An 18,195-nucleotide genomic window follows, 5' to 3' on the forward strand; every position below is an offset into this window, starting at 1 on the left:
CAAAGCTCTGGCATGGGAACAAAAAATGCATACAACCCGAAAAAAGATCAAAACCTCTTGCTCCATCCTGCCTTCTTAGGCAAACAGCACCAAAGTAGCATTTGTTGCCAAAATACATTAAATGTGGCTTGAAAAATCAGCTTATACACAGTCCAAATTTAAATCTTTAAAATCATCCTCTTCCCTAGACCAAAACAGCAACAGATGGGTAAAGGAAGAAACGGAATGTGGTCACATTTTATACCAGCAGTATAGACCTTTTCAGATTGCAGTAAGTCATTTGCCATCCACAACCTGTGGTCTTCCATTCCTGCTGAGGCACGGATTCAAGATTCTGGGTTTGGGGTTTCTGAGTTGGAACAAAAACATTTAGCAGGTGGCTGTATATTTATTTTTTTTTAATCAGGCAGTGGTGAGTCTGGTACCCTGAAGACCACAGCACCCATAGGCAAGTAGACTCTAGATATTTAATATCTGATTTCATTCAAAATGAAAGTTCTAAGATTGGACAGGTAGACAGGCTGGCTCCCACTATCTGTGAGTAAATTTGGCCCCTTCGGGGATTCTCCTTAATGCCAGGAGACCAGCTCCCTGTGTTTTCTTTTCAGTTTGGCATTGCGGAACATAAGAACCACGAGACACACTCCCTGTTACCATTTGGGTATAGTCCTGGTATGAGGACACTGGGTTATCGAAAACAGGTCAAGCTAGTATGAGCTCAGAACCAACCCCAAGTGAGTGGGCACCAGGAAATGGGAGTTTAAATTTGAGGTCCTTTTTTAAAAAGTAGGTTTTGTATACACATTAAAATGAGCATGTATTTTTTTTTAAATCTAACATTTATTAACCATTTATATTACACCATTTTGAATCCTCACCAATCCCTGAGTCGGACATTATTATCATCCCCATTTTTCAGATGAGGAAACCGAGGCACAGTGAGGTTAAGGAACTGCCCAGTCCCTTACAGAGCCAGTTATTGGCACAGTTGGAACATAGATTTGCTGGATCCAGAGCTGGTTTAAAGGGAGACCGTGAGAGTTGGAATTTCATGGCCGGTCCTTTGGAGCCTAAATGAGCGTGTAATTTGACCTAGCGTTTGCTCTTCTAGGATGTATCCTAAGGGAATATTCAGACAAGTGCTCTGAAATGAATGTTCTGGGATATTCGTTACAGCTTTGTGTGTAATCTTTTCAATATCAGGGCAAATGTCACCTCCTCAAAGAAGCTGTTTTGCTGCCCTACTCAAGTACCAATGCCCCCTAGCATGCTATCCTGGTACTAAATTCTGTTCTCTTGATAGCTCTTTCCACAGCCTGCAATTGTTTATTGGTTTACTCATTTATTAGTTGCTTTCCTAACTGGAATGTAAGTTCCATGTAGGCAGGGACCTGTTATCTCCATTACCTAAAATAGTACCTGGCACATAAACAGTATTCAGTAAATATGTGTTGGAAAAAATGAAAGCAGTGATAGCAAAACATTGGGGAAATTTAAACTCTGAGTCATTAGGGGATTGATTAGGTAAATTATGGTATATCTATGCAATAGAATACTGTGCAGTCATAACAAATGATTGTGGAGATTTTCTCCTTCATAGAGATGTACTCTGCCTATTGTTGGGTGAAAAAAGCAGGGGAAGCATGTGTATTATGATCCCTGTACTGGTCAGGGCTCCTGGTAGCCAACCACAGAATCTACTCTATTAAGTTAGAGCAGAAAACAAAATAGTTTATTATAGGCTACTAGGTAAGTCACAGACCTATGCGATGCAAGGAGGGATTCCACAGACAGGGCCCAGGATTGGGACCGTGACACTTGAGTTCTGCATCACCTCCACTGCTGACTCTCTGTGCAGTCTCTGAAAAAGTTAACTCTTGTAACCTCCATGTTCTTCAGGCAAACATGGATAATAAAACCTGCCCTGTCTACCCCTCGGGACTGCTGTGAGAGCAAATGAGATGCAGGCCCTTTGAAAAGTTAAAAAATGCACTCCATCAGGTGGAGCTGGCTGGCTCAGTTAAGAGCATGTGACTCTTGACTTTGGGGTCATGAGTTTGAGCCCCACGTTGTGAATGGAGATTATTTTTTTAAGTAGATAAATAAATGGAAAAACCAATAGGGTATATAAAAAAAAAAGAAAAGTTAAAAAAAGAACTGTGTAACATTTACATCACTATTCCAAAAGACAAGAAATAACAAGTGTTGGCAGAGATGTGGAGAAAGAAACTTTTGTGCACTGTTGGTAGGAATGTAAATTGGTACAGCCACTGTGGAAACCAGTAAAGATGGTCCTCAAAAAAATTAAAAATAGAAATACCATATAATCCAATAATTCCACTAATAAATTTGGGTATTTACCCAAAGAAAACAAAAACACTTATTTGAAAAGATACATACATTTCTGTTTATTGCAGCATTATTTACAATATAGAAACATGGAAACAACCTAAGTGTCCATTGATAGATGAATAGATAAAGAAGATAAGTGTGTGCATATGTGTGTGTGTGTACACACACACACACACACACACACATATACACAATTGAATATTACACAGCCATAAAAAAGATGAGATCATGATATTTGTGACATGGATGGCCCCAGATGGTATTATGTGCTAAGTTAAAGTCAGACTGAGGGGCGAGCGCCTGGGTGGCTCAGTCGGTTAAGTGTCCAACTTCAGCTCAGGTCACGATCTCACGGTCCGTGAGTTCAAGCCCCGCGTCGGGCTCTGGGCTGATGGCCCAGAGCCTGGAGCCTGCTTCTGGTTCTGTGTCTCCCTCTCTCTCTGCCCCTCCCCCGTTCATGCTCTGTCTCTCTCTGTCTCAAAAATAAATAAAAAATAATAATAAATAAATAAATAAATAAATAAATAAATAAATCAGACTGAGAAAGATAAATACCATATGACTTCACACATATGTGGAATCTGAAAAAAAATGAATAAATGAAAAGCAGAATCAGACCTGTAAATAGAACAAACTGATGGTTGCCAGAGGGAAGAGGAGTTGGGGATGGGCAAAATGGGTAAAGGGGAGTGGGAGATACAGGCTTCCAGTTCTGGAATGAATAAGTCACAGGAATAAAAGGCATAGCACAAGAAATACGGTCAATGATATTGTAATAGTGTATGGGTGACAGGTGGCAGCCACACTTGTGGTGATAATGTATAGAGAAGCTGAATCACTATGTTGTACACCTGAAACTAATGTAGCATTACGTGTCAACTATGCTAAAATCTGAAGAAAAAAAGTTTACATCCGTGCTATCCAGTGATTCTGAATGTGTGAATGTACATACTTCCTTCCAAAGCCATATTAGTCAGCACTAGGATGCCACTGGTCCTCTCCACTTACCAACGGCACATCACTCTAAGCATTAAATTGCACGTGGCAGTGACACGTGGCAGTGGTCTGGACAAGAAGTCTGATAATTTTGGCAGTTGTTTTTGCTAAACTTGTCCTAAAATTGCTTTCCACGTGCCTTCAGCCACTCTCCCCGTGGGCTGACCTCCGCTTCAGGCCTGTCCTTTTCTCAAGGCTCACTAAGCTTGCCATCTGCAGGGAGCATGCAGTTCTCATCTCTGAGATCTGCACTGTCTAGCATCAAAGCTCAAAGTCTTCCCTAAGCAGCATCCCAAGGGCTAACCTCTGGAGCATTGGTGTTCAAAGTCACTGTCAACGAACACTTCATGCATGATTTGGGCAACTGACTAAGTATATATTGAAGGCTGGATTCAATAAGTTTTTAAATTTCCTTATTCTATTTTTTGCATATTTTTATATTTAAAAAAATGGTTCTCATTGCCCCCCTATCGTGTGGGAAAAACAGTATTGTGATATAACAGGGCATTTCAACAAGGTACTAACATTGTTAAGAAGGACTTTGATGTTCCTGAAACCAGGCATGTGTTGCAAGGTGGGATGATGTTCCCAGTTCCTGTATGTACGTCCAGAAGCTTTTCCTGGCAGAGCTTTTAGCCCCTGAGACTTTCATCTTCATCTAGCACGAAGGATACAATTTGATCCTGACGCATGGAGTATAGAAGCTGCGGAACGTCCACACAATCTGTTATGCTAAATCACACCTGGTGTCTGCACAGAGAAGGCTCTGGCAAGCTTCCTCGCCGCTGGGACCGAGGCCTCTGACTCTGACGCCAAAACATGGCAGTGTTGCAAGGAGCCTTCTGAGAGCCTGGCTCGCCGGCATGGTAAATTAACCTGCTTGTTCTCACGTTAAATACTTTATGAAAATTTACTGGGCGATAAAAGAGGGAAGAAAACCCAAGTGGCTCCACACTGAGCCTGCCTGGCACCGGTGAAGGAATGAAGCTGCTGAGAAACTCCACGTGAAGAGCTGGCAAGAAGCAAGGTGGACAACACAATGAAAATGAAGTGTGGTGTGGGCCACTGCATTGTTTTAGTAGTATTTTCTCAAGGAAGACATTGAATCGTAGGAGAGCTGGTGTTGGTACGCTAGGTAAGAGGACCCTGGGCTCTGCCACTTTCTCCTTGGGACCCATTTTCAGAGGAATTATGGCATGCCCCCATAGACTGCAAAGAGAAACCTCCTCCCGTGTGGCTCAGTCCTTGAGAAGGGCCCTTTGCTGTAACCAAACCATGTTCTCAAAGGGCAGAATGTGCCTGTTTAAAAATAAAATGTTCTAATGGCCATTATCATCCTCCATTCTTCAATTTTCCACATTAGATTCTTCTCTTTTCCTTGTTGATTTTAGAACAAAAATAAGATGATGAAGAGTAGAATGGAGAAGTTCTACTCCCTAAAATACCTAAAAATTTGGGGGCATGTGGCTGGCTCGGTTGGTGAAGCATATCACTCTTGAACTCGGGGTTGTGAGTTCGAGCCCTACATTGGGTGTAGAGATTACTTAAAAATAAATCTAAGGGGTGGCTGGGTGGCTCAGTCAGTTAAGTGTCTTGACTCTTGATTTTGGCTCAGGTCACCATCTCATGGTTCTTGGGTTCAGGCCTCATGTTGGGCTCTGCGCTGACAGCATGGAGTCTGCTTCGGATCCTCTGTCTCCCTCTCTCCCTGCCCCTCCCCCACTCGTTCATTCTCTCCCTGTCTCTCAAAATAAATAAAATTTAAATAAATAAATCTTAAAAATAATAATATTAAAATAAAATACCTGTAAATTTGCCACCTAAAAGAAACAAAGCCTTTTTAACTATCACTTCCTTTGGGAAACAATTAGGAAGCAAGACAAACAACAACAATGAACCATGAAAATGAAATGATTAGTTACTATAAAATGAAGTGTGACTATGTATTTGAAGAACAGAAATCAAAATCCACAAAGATGGAACAAGCTGATAATACTAGGCAGGGGATTTTAAAATTCCTTTTCATTTTAAAGCCGCACCGACATTGAAAGGAGTTTGTGAGAATAATGGTCCGGTTTAGCATGCGGCAAGAAATATTTCCTTGTGTTTGATTTCTGCCATCACAGAGCTTATCTAGTTACCTGATTTCTTCATTCATGGCTGCCAGGAAGACTAATTAACACTACGGAAGCTAAAGAATCCTATTTGCTCTGCCACAGAGTAAAGCTTCTTCCCCCAAAATGTGAAGCCAAGGCCTTGCACCTGCTGAAATTCCCGTTAGTTTGGTTTGTTGAATTGCAAGGCTGTTTGTGCCTTATCATTAGACATTTATACTCTATCTGTAAGCTTTTATAACCTCCTACTTATGGAGACAAGATTCTTTGTGTCAGCACCTTAGAGAAGTGTTGCTGAAGCAGTTGGCACACAGACAGGAATTTCCCAGCAGCACCATCGGCATGGCGGAGCTCCTGTACAACCTACCTTAGTGCAGCCTCGCAGACAAGTGGGCTCCATTCACCTCCAAAATTGGTGACGGGCAGGAAAACAGATGTTTTCCCACATAGAAGTGAAGCTTTCACTTTTTAAGAAAATTCATTCTTAATACTTAGAGGACAGTTTGGATTAGTTATACTAGAAGTGTATCTCAGGTGGGCTTGTAACCTGAAGGAAGTCATCAGCCAAAACAGTTGTGAGCATCACAGTAAAACTGCTCCGGCCTGGACAGGTGACATGGCTGTTACCTGATGTATCTGAAACCCTGGCAGGGCCGCCTCATTACATCATGAACCAATCACTCTCGACTTACCCTTAAAAAAGAATGAAAGGCCCGCAGACCCTGCCCCAGGTGGGTGGGTGGTCGGTCCATGGCACCTGTGGCAAATGGCAGTGTTTTCGTCCTTATAATGCAGAAAGGTAGGTGCAGAGTCCTTTGATGACTTGGTTCCTTTTTGCTTGTTTGCTTTCATTCTCCCACGCAGACTGCAACCCAGCAGGAGGGCTTTTAAACCCAAACAGTTAATTACCTTCTCTAACCCAGAGAAGTGGGGAAACACAAATCCAGCGAGTTGAGAGGGAGAGGGCAGCTTTGCTTGGGGCTGTGTTTTACACCAGGTGGGAAGGGAGCCACCTTCGCCATCCACAGGGCAGAGGGAGACCAATTAGAAGGCAAAAGGGAGGGAGGCAGGCCTCATTCCCACTCCTTGTGTACTTTACATTTCCTTTTCAGACAAGAAAATGCACTGTACTGCACCTGCACTGCACTCTTCAGATCAGAGGCCTGTGTAAACACACCCACCCCAAAGACAAAATTGAGTAGCTTCAGGACTAGAGGCCCTCTGGAGATAAAAGCATGTGCTTCACGCTCAGGAGATGGAGACATAGCCCGTGGGCAGAGCAGGCTCGGGCAGGGAGCTTCTCCACGGAACACTCAAGGGGCGGCGGGGGTGGACCTTCCCCCAGTCCAGGCCTAAGCACTAGCAGCTTCCGCTATGGAGAGTGTTTTCTCAACTGAACTCCAAGTCTTGTTCCACCACCCCCAACACCCTTGCCTCCCTCAAAGGGGGACCAAATACAAGGACTTAGCCCTTGTATTCCTAAATTGGGGCTCACCCCTGCCCACCTGGGAATCTCTGGTCTTTCTGTCCATCTCCTGGTGCCAGCCCCTTCCCTACCTAACCTCATACGTACTGACCATCTGCCTCTGTATTCGCTCACTGTTCCTGCCTCTGCCTTCTGCCCTTTCCTGGCTCTCTGCTGGGTGCTGCCCTCTCCTCAGCACCTAATGAGATCCCCAACTTCCCTGCCCCCTGTCTGAGCCTGAAGCTCCCCCTCCTGCCTCTAATCCTAAGTCCTGTTGTCTGTTCCACTGACTTTAACTGTTTTACTTCTCATTCTGTGGGTCTTTCATTGCCACAACTAGATGACACATTCCTCTGTTGATTTATATATCAATATAAAGTTATTTATATACCTTTCCCTATCCCTCCACACCTGTTCCCAGCACCCAGCACAGTAGATAGCATTTGATTGATCCCTCTCCTACTGGTTAAAAAGTTTTAAATGTACCAGACCAGAGACATCAGATAGAATCTGGGGATAGTATTCAGGAAATTTTCTTTTCAGAATCACAAACGATCTTAAAGAAGAGGACAAATCCTATCAGTTATCTAAATGTTTTCAAGTATCTAGATGTTTGGCCTTAAGTACATAAAACACCTAACGAGTGATGATGTCGTTCAGATTTCCTCTGGATCCTTTGCATCACGTAGACATGGGTAGTGGCCCCCTTAGGAGAAAGCATGTCGAAGCACCCTGTTCCTCCACTCACAGATTGTCCTGCCTAGAGCCAGTCTCATGGCTCCTGGTGCCTCTGCTGCCCTGCTAGAAAACAGAAATTATGACACTGCCCCTCTGAGGCTGTGAGACCAAGTGATGAGTGAGAACAACGAAAATAGTAAGAGTGGGAAGACTCCACAGCTCCACAGACAAATCTGAGCGTGGCAGTTGTTATTCACAAGGAGAAAGGCAACACATGCCTTTAGTAGGTAAATTGTCTTTTTTAAAAGTTGTGTGCAGGGTCGCCTGGGGGGCTCAGGCAGTTGGGCATCCGACTTTGGCTCAGGTCATGATCTCACAGTTTCTGAGTTTGAGCCCTGTGTTGGGCTCTGTGCTGACGGCTCAGAGCCTGGAGCCTGACTCGGATTCTGGGTCTCCCTCTCTCTCTGCCCCTCCCCTGCTAGTGTTCTGTCTCTCGAAAATAAATAAATGTAAAAAAAAATCTTTTTTTAAAGTTGTGTGCAAAGTGTACCTCAAAGCCACACACCAGGGGTGCCTGGGTGGCTTAGTCCATTGGGCATCCGACTCCTGATTTCTGCTCAGGTCATGATCTCATGGTTTGAGTTTGAGCCCCACATCAGGCTCTGTTCTGACAGCATGCTTGGGATTCTCTCTCTTCCTTCCTCTCTCTCTGCGCCTCTCCCACTCATGCTCTCTCTCTCAAAATAAATACATAAACATTTTTTTGGAAAGATCATAGGGGTGCCTGGGTGGCTTAGTTAAGCATCTGACTTCAGCTCAGGTCATGATCTCATGGTTTGTAGGTTCAAGCCCTACATCAGGCTTTCTGCTGTCAGCACAGAGCCCACTTTGGGTGGGACCTCTCTGTCCCTCCCCCGCTCACTGACTCTCTTTCTCAAAAAGAAATAAACACCTTTAATTAATTAATTTTTTAAAAGACCATAACAAGTGTTGGTAAGGATATAGAGCAATTGGAACCTTCATATACTTCTGATTGGAATGTAAATTGACACAGCCACTTTGGAAATAGTTACTAGTTCCTCAGAAGATTAGACATACATAGAGTTGCCTTATAATCCAGTAGTTCTCCTATCTCCTAGGCATGTACCCAAGAGAAATGAAAACAGATAACCACACAAAAACTTTTACATGAATGTTCATAGCAGCATTTCTCCTAATAGCCAAAAGCCGAAACCAAATGTTCATTAACTGATAATAGATACATTCTAAGTGGTATATCCATACAATGGAATATTATTTGGCAATAAGGAAGTACTGATACATGCTACAATATGATGAACCTTGAAACATTGTACTAGGCAAGGAAACTAGTCTCAAAAGATCACATATTGCATGATTCCATTCACATAAAATGCCCAGAATAAGCAAATCTACAGAGAAACAAGGTAGATTCATGGTTGCCTAGAGCTGGGAAGGTTGGGGGAATCTGGGAGTAACTGCTGAAGAGTATGGAGTTTCTTTTTGGGATGATAAAAAAATTTTTTTTTTTAGTTTATTTGTATTTATTTTGAGAGACAGCAAGCAGGGGAGGGACAGAGAGATAGGGAAAGACAATCTCAAGCAGGCTCCACACTGTCAGCACAGAGCCTGACTCAGGGCTCAGACTCACAAACCATGAGATCATGACCTGAGCTGAAGTTGGACGCTCAACCAAGTAAGCAACCCAGGCACCCCAATGATTCAATTCTATACATTACATTACTCAGTGCTTATCAAAATGGACTCTTTCTTGATCCCCTTTATCTGGCTTCACCATCCACCTCCCTTCAGGCAACCACCAGTTTGTTCTCTGTATTTAAGAGTCTACTTTTTCCAACCGACACATGACAAAATGCTCAACATCACTCATCGTCAGGGAAATAGAAATCAAAACCACACTGAGATACCACCTCACACCTGTCAGAATGGCTAACATTAACATAGACAACAACAGATGTTTACGAGGATGCGGAGAAAGAGGATCTCTTTTGCACTGCTGGTGGGAATGCAAACTGGTGCAGCCACTCTGGAAAACAGTATGGAGGTTCCTCAAAAAATTAAAAATAGAACTACCCTACGACCCAGCAATTGCACTACTAGGTATTTATCCAAGGGATACAGGTATGCTGTTTGGAAGGGGCACATGCACCCCAATGTTTATAGCAGCACTACCGACAATAGCCAAAGTATGGAAAGAGCCCAAATGTCCATCGGTGGATGAATGGGTAAAGAAGATGTGGTATATATACACAATGGAGTACTACTTGGCAATCAAAAAAATAAAAATAAAATCTGGCCATTTGCAACTATGTGGATGGAACTAGGGGGTATTATGCTAAGTGAAATTAGTCTGTCAGAGAAAGACAAATATCATGTGACTTCACTCATGAGGACTGTAGGACACAGAACAGATTAACACAAGGGAAGGGAAGCAAAAATAATATAAAGACAGAAGGACAAAACATAAGAGACCCTTAAATATGGAGAACAAACAGAGGGTACTGGAGGGGTTGTGGGAGAGGGGATGGTCTAAATGGGTAAGGGGCATTAAGGAATCTACTGAAATCATTGTTGCACTATATGTTAACTAACTTGGATGTAAAATTTTAAAAATAATGAAATAATAAAAAATAAAGTAGTTAAAAAAAAGTCTGCTTTTTGTCTTTTTGTTAATTTGTTTCTTAACTTCTACATACGAGTGAAATCATATAGTATAAGTCATTAACTAGTTTTTAACATTTTATTGTGGAAATAGTCTAATACAGATGGTCTCCAACTTATGATGGTTCGATTTAGGATTTTTCTACTTTACAATGGTGCAAAAGTAATACACCTTCAGTAGCAACTGCACTTTAAATTTTGAATTTGGATCTTCCCTGTGCCAGCAATAGGCAGTAAGATCCTCTGTCATGGGAGTGCCTGAGTGGCTCAGTCAGTTAATTGTCCCTCCAACTTTGGCTCAGGTCATGATCTCACGGTTGGTGAGTTTAAACCCTGCATCGGGCTGTCTGCTGTCAGCCAGGAGCCTGCTTCAGCTCCTCTGTCTCCCTCTCTCTCTACCTCTCCCCAGCTCATGCTCTCTCTCTCTCTCTCAAAGATAAACATTAAGAAAGAAAAAAGATCCTCTTTCATAATACTGGGCAGCAGCAGGGTGCCTCAGCTCCATCAGCTACATGAGCCCAGGTAAACAACCAATAAATACACTGACCACCATTTGTACCATACAACCACTGTTAGGTGTTCCCTGGTGGTCTAGTGGTTAGGATTTGGCACTCTCTCCCACACAACCACTGTTTTTCACTTTCAGTACAATATTCAATAAATTAGATGAGGGGCACCTGGGGGTTCAGTCAGTTAAGTGTCCAACTCTTGGTTTCAGCCCAGGTCATGATCTCGTGGTTCATGAGTTTGAGCCCTTCATCGGGCTCCATGCTGGCAGCACAAGCCTGCTTGGGATTCTCTGTCTCTCCCTCTCTCTCTGCCCCTCTCCCTCATGCACGCATGCATTCTCTCTTAAAGTAAATAAACTTAGTTCGTTCTTTGAATTTTGACAAACGTGTAGGCCTGTATGACTTAAAGCCATTGTTTTAATATTTTAAAAAACATTTTTAATTGTTCAGAGACCTTCAAACTAACGTGGGTCTCAAACTCATGACCCTGAAATGAAGAACTTCATATTCTACCAACTAAGCCAGTCAGGCGCCCCTCCTAAGCTTGTGTTTTAATGCATCTTTCATAATTAACACATCAGAGACTTTGCTCTACCAAAATCTATATTTTCAGAATAAACAGAGTGCCTACAATTGTAATAATCTGTGGGATAAGTCAATGAGTGAAAAATTTTTCACTTTTTTTTATTGTGGTAGTAGTATACATAACAAAATTTACCATCTTAACCATTTTTAAGTGTACTATTCAGTTGTTACTGATGCATTCACATTGTTGTGCAACCATTACCACCATCCATCCCTATAACTCTTTTCATTTTGTAAAACTGAAACCCTGTACTCATTAAACACTAACTCCCATTCCCTCCTCCCCCCAGCACCTGGCAACCACTATTCTATTTTCTGACTACTCTAAGTACCTCATTTAAGTGGAATCACATAGTAGTTGTCTTTCTGTGACTGGCTTATTTCACTTACCCTAATGTCCTCAAGGTTCATCCATATTGTAGCATATGTCAGAATTTCCCCTGTTTTTAAAGTTGAATAATATTCCATTGTGTGTATATATGCACACCACATTTTGCTTATCCATTCTCTTGTCAATGGACATTTAGCTTGCTTCCACATTTTAGCAATTAAGAATGCTGCTGTACACATAGGTGTACAAATAATCTCTTTAAGACCCTGCCTTCAGTGCTTTGGGATATATACCCAGAAGTGGAATTGTTGGATCATATGGTAATTCTATTTTTAATTTTTTGAGGAACGGCCATACTGTTTTCTATAGAGGCTGTACCATTTACATTCCCACTGAAAGCACACTAGGGTTCCAATTTATCCACATCCTCACCAACACTTGTTTTTTTCTGTTTTTTTTTTTTTCTAGTAGCCATCCTAATGGGTATGAAGTGGTATTTCATTGTAGTTTTGATTTGCATTTCTCTAATTATCCATGGTGTTGAGCATTTTTTTCATGAGCTTATTGGCCATTTGTATATCTTCTTTGGAAAAATGTCTATTCAACTCCTTTGACCGCTTTTTGAATTGTGTTGATTTTTGTTGTTGTTGAGTTTTAGGAGATCTGTATATATTCTAGATATTGATCCTTTATCAGTTATATGATTTGCAAATATTTTCTCCCCTTCTGTGCATTGCCTTTTCTCTGTTTATATCAAGTGTCTCTTGATGTACAAATATTTTTTAATTTTCATGAAGTCAAATTTCCTTTTTTCTTTTGTTACCCTGCCTTTGGTGTTGTCAGTGAATGAAATTTTAAACCAGTTATTTCGTGGTATATTCAATATTGTTGTAGATTTTCTTTTTTTCAAAAATAAGCAAACCAAGATTTCTTTTTCATGTGGAAAAAACAATGGGATAGAAAACAGTATTACCTTCCTAAAGAAATGCTACCCAGGTTGTACTAATTAATGAGAATTTCTTTGCCTTTTGTCCAATGCAGTCACTACAACAGGCTCTGTGATCATAATAAATTTTTATGCATTTATAAGAAAAATACAATAACATAGTTTACTAATGACCTGTTTTAGTCAGAAGCACTTCCTTTTTAAAAGTATAAATGTATAGGGGCACCTGGGTGGCTCAGTTGGTTAAGCTTCTGACTTCAACTCAGGTCATGGTCTCACGGTTTGTGGGTTCAAGCCCCATATCGGGCTCTGTGCTGACAGCTCAGAGCCTGGAGCCTGCTTCAGATTCTGTGTCTTCCTCTCTCTCTGCCCCTCCCTTGCTCACATGGTGTCTGTCTCTCTCTCTAAAAAAATAAATAAACATTAAAAATATGTATATATAAATATATAATAGAAGTTATATGAAAAAGGAGATCCTTAAATGGAAAGTTCACTCTGAATTTGTATTTTAAACCAAACCTCAAAATTTTCAAAACATTTTTCATGTACCTAGTGATACCAAGGCCCAAAGTTTATTTCACTCCATGCCTGTGGCATCATTTTACAAATTAGATAAAACAGAAATCATATGGACAGATTCAGAAAAGATAGAATTCACTAGTGTTTTTGAATATGTGGCATGGCAGTGTGCCTTTTGTACAACTAAATAATGAAATATTAATTGCACATTTTTCAAAATCACAAAGGTTATATGTCTCCCTGAAATCTAGAAAGTATTTCTTTCTATTTCTTTATTTCTGTTTCTTCGTATTTCTTAATTACCAAATCTGGGTTCGGCAGCACAGCTTTCTCACGGCTCCTGTTGCATCAAGGGTCATCTTTGTGATTTCCTCTGAAAACGACTATACATTAACATACAAGGTTTGAGTGGGGGATGGAAAAGGGAAAGGTGTTAATTCAGATGTTATGAAACTGTGATAATGCCATTATTTAAGGCACTTATTTGGGTATGTTTATACTTTGTAGTTTTATAAATAAACCCAAGGGGCTCCTCCTGGTTGTCACAATCCTCCTTGAATCTCGTATCCTGTCTGTCTCTTCCTATCCGACAGTAGAATTGATGCCGCTCTAATCCCTGGAAGTTTGGAACTAATGAACTGACTGCTGAGCTGCCGCCACGGAGCTTGGTCCCAAACTATACTGTACTTCACACTCGATTTATTCTCCAGATGGCGAGACTGTGCCGCCCTGCCGCGAGGGACCACCTCTTCCACTGGAGTGTAAAAGTGGACGGATGTTGTTTTCTTTGCAGATTTGATCATTCTGAGCTAGAAACTTGCGAGGATGATTAGTTATTAGCTTTAATGGGTGCCAATTGAACCAACTGCACGCATATTTTCTCCTTTAATTTTGGAGTCTGCAGGTCTTGGCGATGGTTGATTTATCCGCTTTCTTACGTCACTGGAGCGTGTCTCTTCCCCAGGTGATAAGAACCGAGTCTCTGAAATCATAGCACGCCTTGGTTCCTGGCCCAGACAGAGTCACATAATACGGTGGCTTATGTATAAGGACAAGTTTATTAGCCACTGGTCCACTGCACTGAGCAGCCCATGGCACGAAATATCGATTGAATGTGGGAAGTTTGGTGACACCACTTTTTATTTAGAACAGGGGCCGATGAAAATTCTGATCTGTGCCCACTTTCTTTGTGACCTCTGTGGAGCCCACCTCTGGAATCACATACTACAGAACACACTATGGTAATTAGTCTCTGCAAAGATCTGACGTAACTGTTGATAAAGGCTTTAATTCCATTCCTTATTCTGTTTTTTTTCCCTCCAGGTTTTCAGATTTTAGAGGAACAAGTTCATCCTACATTAAGAAAAATCATACCAAGGCCATTCTGTAGTGTTAACACATTTAGAATGCAGTTCCTTCTCAACCTCATTTTGAACAACCCATTTTGCTACCAGAATGTAAGACACCCTTCCCCGCAAAAAAAAAAAAGGTCTTTTTTGAGTGGCCTCTTTTTGCTTTAATTTCCTCTTCCTTCTTTTTGCCAGGGAACATTACCTCCCAATCATGTCAGCAAATCACCTTCTGAGAAGGTGGTGTCTGCCAGGCCGTATCTTACTAATCCCCCGAATGAGATGGAAATTGGAAGGATGGTCAGGGCCAAATAGCAGGCAAAGAAAAAGAGAACCAAAGTGTGAAGGGAGCGAGGTGATGCAAAGGAGAGAGCTGTAACAGAGAGAGATTGGTATCAAGGGGAGAGAGAGAAGGAGGGAGAGAACAGAATGAACAAAATTTCTTTCTTTTCACAACTGGGTGGACTGTGGCTCTCTCTAGCAGAGCACCCAGAACTAAACTTAATTGTTCTTAGAAACTGCCTTCCTCTCACCCAGCAGATGGCATGGGTGTGTTTGCTAGCACAGTAACATATTTCACCATTAAAGCACCAAAAAGAAAAAAAAAAAATCAACATACTTGTTGGTTGGTATAAATTCAGTGAGGTTGTTGGATATTTTGGGATACATAGCAGAGGGATGCACACTCAGTTTATGTAAATTACAACAAGCAACAGCCTGTTAATAAGGATGTTGTGTGGCAATATACCTCCAAAGCCATCATCTTTTTCTGGAAAGGTACAGAATGATGAAGTGGAAAGCACTTGTCTTAATTCTGAGCCAAAAAAAAAAAAAAAAAAAAAAAAAAATCTAATAAAATGCTGACTATTCACTATTCATTATTATAATGTGAAAAGTACTAATCAGATTATGCCTAAAATTGGAATTAGGTATTTCATTTGCAGCCAATTTCACAAGGGTTGAATTTTACTAAGTAAACCAGAATGTGCTGAAACCATGGCAATCTGACTTTAGATAAAAATCACGAACAGGTTTAGCACACGAGCTTTGAACAAACAGTCTCCTTCTAATCCAAATGAAACAACAAAACAGCTTAGAGGTCAGATTTTATTTGACACCTACATGAACAGTTTAGGAAGTTGATGTTGCCAGGCTTCCGTCACCTTGAGCACACATGCAGATTAAAGTAGAGAGTGTGGATGATGATTCAAGTAACTCACATTTTTAAATGCATTTCAGGCTAAATGATCTAGTTAGTTCCCTTCCATTTTCCATTCACTCGGTCCCAGTAGGCCCTTTAGAAGCCCAACCTGCTATTGAAAGAAACCCTGGAAATTGAAATATTTACAAGCTGCAGCAATCCTGAGTTTGTAGCTGTTCAGGCTACATGGAGCATAACGCATTTTAGGTTCTCTGAGGCCATGGATCTAAACACACACACACTGCCAAAGAGCTGAAGGCATTTCTCCCGACAGCTCAAGATGTCCTTAGAACCATGATGCTGAGCTCACTTCCGCTCTTCACCTGCAGCATTTTCCTGTTTAATGAACAGGACTTCCTATTTAATGAATGGAACAAGGCATGGGGGGGCAAGTGGATGAGTTTTATAGCTGTGGAACAGCCAAAGGCATGACGTGGAACCAGGCCACTGTTGGCTCCATCATCCCTCACTTTAGCTAGTGTGAGCTCTCTTGCTTTTGTCTAAGCTTGGCCTAATTATCAGCAGTCAGGGCTCTGTAAATCAGGGCTCCACAGAGCTGTCCTAAACTGGTCTCCGTACTCTGTTTCCAACTGACCTGACAACTCTAAGCCACTGTTTCCTCACACTGTTTAACTCAGACCACATTTGGAAGCCTTCCCTCCTCTTACTCGGTCGTAGACCTACATCCGTCTGCTTTAAATCTACTGTCCTGGCTTGTCTTGTTGATTAGACTTAGACCCAATATTGGCTCTAATAATTCTTTTTTTTTTTTTTTTTTGTCTCCACTTTGGTTTGCTATTTTCCCAGATAAGTATTGCTGTTCAAATGGCTGTATATTGTTAAGACTTTTTTTTTTTAACAACATTCATCAGCAGTGAGAAGCTTTAAAGTTTTATTAGTATCATAAAAACCCTTCCCAAATGAAACTACTTTTGATAAGTGTTCATTCTGACAATGAGAATTTGTTGAGGGCTGTTGGCAAGTTGGAGGAATTTGTTTTTGAAACTGAAATTGGCAGGAAGTAATGACCCCAAGTGCTTTCTTTCTCTTAACTCCAACCCCCAGCCCTCAATGTGCTCCTTTCTCTCCCCACCCCCTTCCCCACCTTCAACACCCGAACTCAGAGGCAATAAATAACATGTTTGGTTTCATACAGTTTTTCTAAGGACAATTCATACACTGAAACAGGCTTCAACCTTTCAGCTTTTCCTAACTATGGAGTATAGACTGTCAACTCAGAAAAAAATGTATTTGTCTTCCACTTCATGAGGGGATTTCTTGGTGATATTATTGCCTTACATCTGAATAAGTTGGAGCTTTTTTGTACTGTGGAATGTCATTTTCCTATAAGTGCCTTCTTAATTGAATGTCAAAATTCAACTCAGTTGCAAAAAAATTTTGAGTTAAAAACATGATGCATATGGAAAGAGGAAAACAAATCCTTATTTTTTCCCTAATGTGACTATGCCAACAGATGAGACTACAATTATCCAAATGTTATGTAGTTCCTTATATTTATTAAACGAGAAAATGCAGGTAGAAAACTGAACCATGCCTAGAGCTTAGTAAATGCTCAATAAATGTTATGTATTAATTATTTCACCTTTCAAGTTGGGAAGAAATGCTAATGAGAAAGAGGACAGTATTATTTAGAAGTGCACCAAGAGTGCTTGGGTGGCTAGTCAGTTAAGCGTCCAACTTCAGCTCAGGTCATGATCTCACAGCTCATGGGTTGAAGCCCTGTGTCAAGCTTGCTGCTGTCAGTGCAGAGCCTGCTTTGGATCTTTTGTCCCCACACCCCTCTCTGCCCCTTTCCCGCTTGCACTCTCTCAAAAATAAATAAATCTTTAAAAAAGAAAAAAGAAGTGCACCAGTATGCATTACAGTGGCTGTCATCTCTGTTATAGTCATCTTGAATGAAGTCTGGAAATCAATCACTTGTCTGTCAGATCGGACAACTTGCTTCCAATACCATTTATGTGCTAGACAGGAAATGTGTAGATACAATCATGGTGCTCAGACTCTGAATCCATATAGCAGACTTACGGTCAGTAGGACTGTGTTTCCTCTCAGTGATAAATAAACTTAAGAGATACATTTTATCGACACTTACAGAATGAAGCTCGATCGAGAATAGTAAAAACTCTTGAAGACTTTGATCTGGGCCCAACTGAAAAGTGTGTGAGGGTCAACTCGGTGTCCAGCGGTCTGGCCGAAGAAGACCTGGAGATCCTCCTGCAATCCCGGGTCCTTCCTTCTAGCCTGATGCTGCCAAAGGTCGAAGGTCCTGAAGAAATCCAGTGGGTGAGTAGCTAATGCTTTGCTTTAATTAAAGACTCAGGAGCAGCTATGAAGGAGTAGCAGAAAGGAAGGATTTGGGTGCTGCAGATTTTGAAAACACGTACACGGAACAGAGAAAAAGGGAGCTGAGGAAAAGAGGGGAGTGCAAG

The 18,195-nt window shown here is 41.3% G+C and overlaps 1 protein-coding gene across 9 annotated transcripts in view; it reads left to right on the top strand.

Annotated features, from left to right (window-relative positions):
• Positions 1-18,195, top strand: part of CLYBL (citramalyl-CoA lyase) — a 260,363-nt gene that overhangs the window by 195,981 nt on the left and 46,187 nt on the right. For all 9 annotated transcript variants that reach the window (XR_006215108.1, XM_042979687.1, XM_042979691.1 and 6 more), the window contains exon 3: positions 17,861-18,049. Coding sequence is in view for 8 of the 9 variants with exons in the window: in XM_042979687.1 (XP_042835621.1) it covers positions 17,861-18,049 (189 nt within the window). In the remaining variant the exon portion in view is untranslated. The remainder of the gene's footprint in view (positions 1-17,860; positions 18,050-18,195) is intronic.

Source organism: Panthera tigris, chromosome A1 (genome assembly GCF_018350195.1).
Source record: "Panthera tigris isolate Pti1 chromosome A1, P.tigris_Pti1_mat1.1, whole genome shotgun sequence".
NCBI lineage: Eukaryota > Metazoa > Chordata > Mammalia > Carnivora > Felidae > Panthera > Panthera tigris.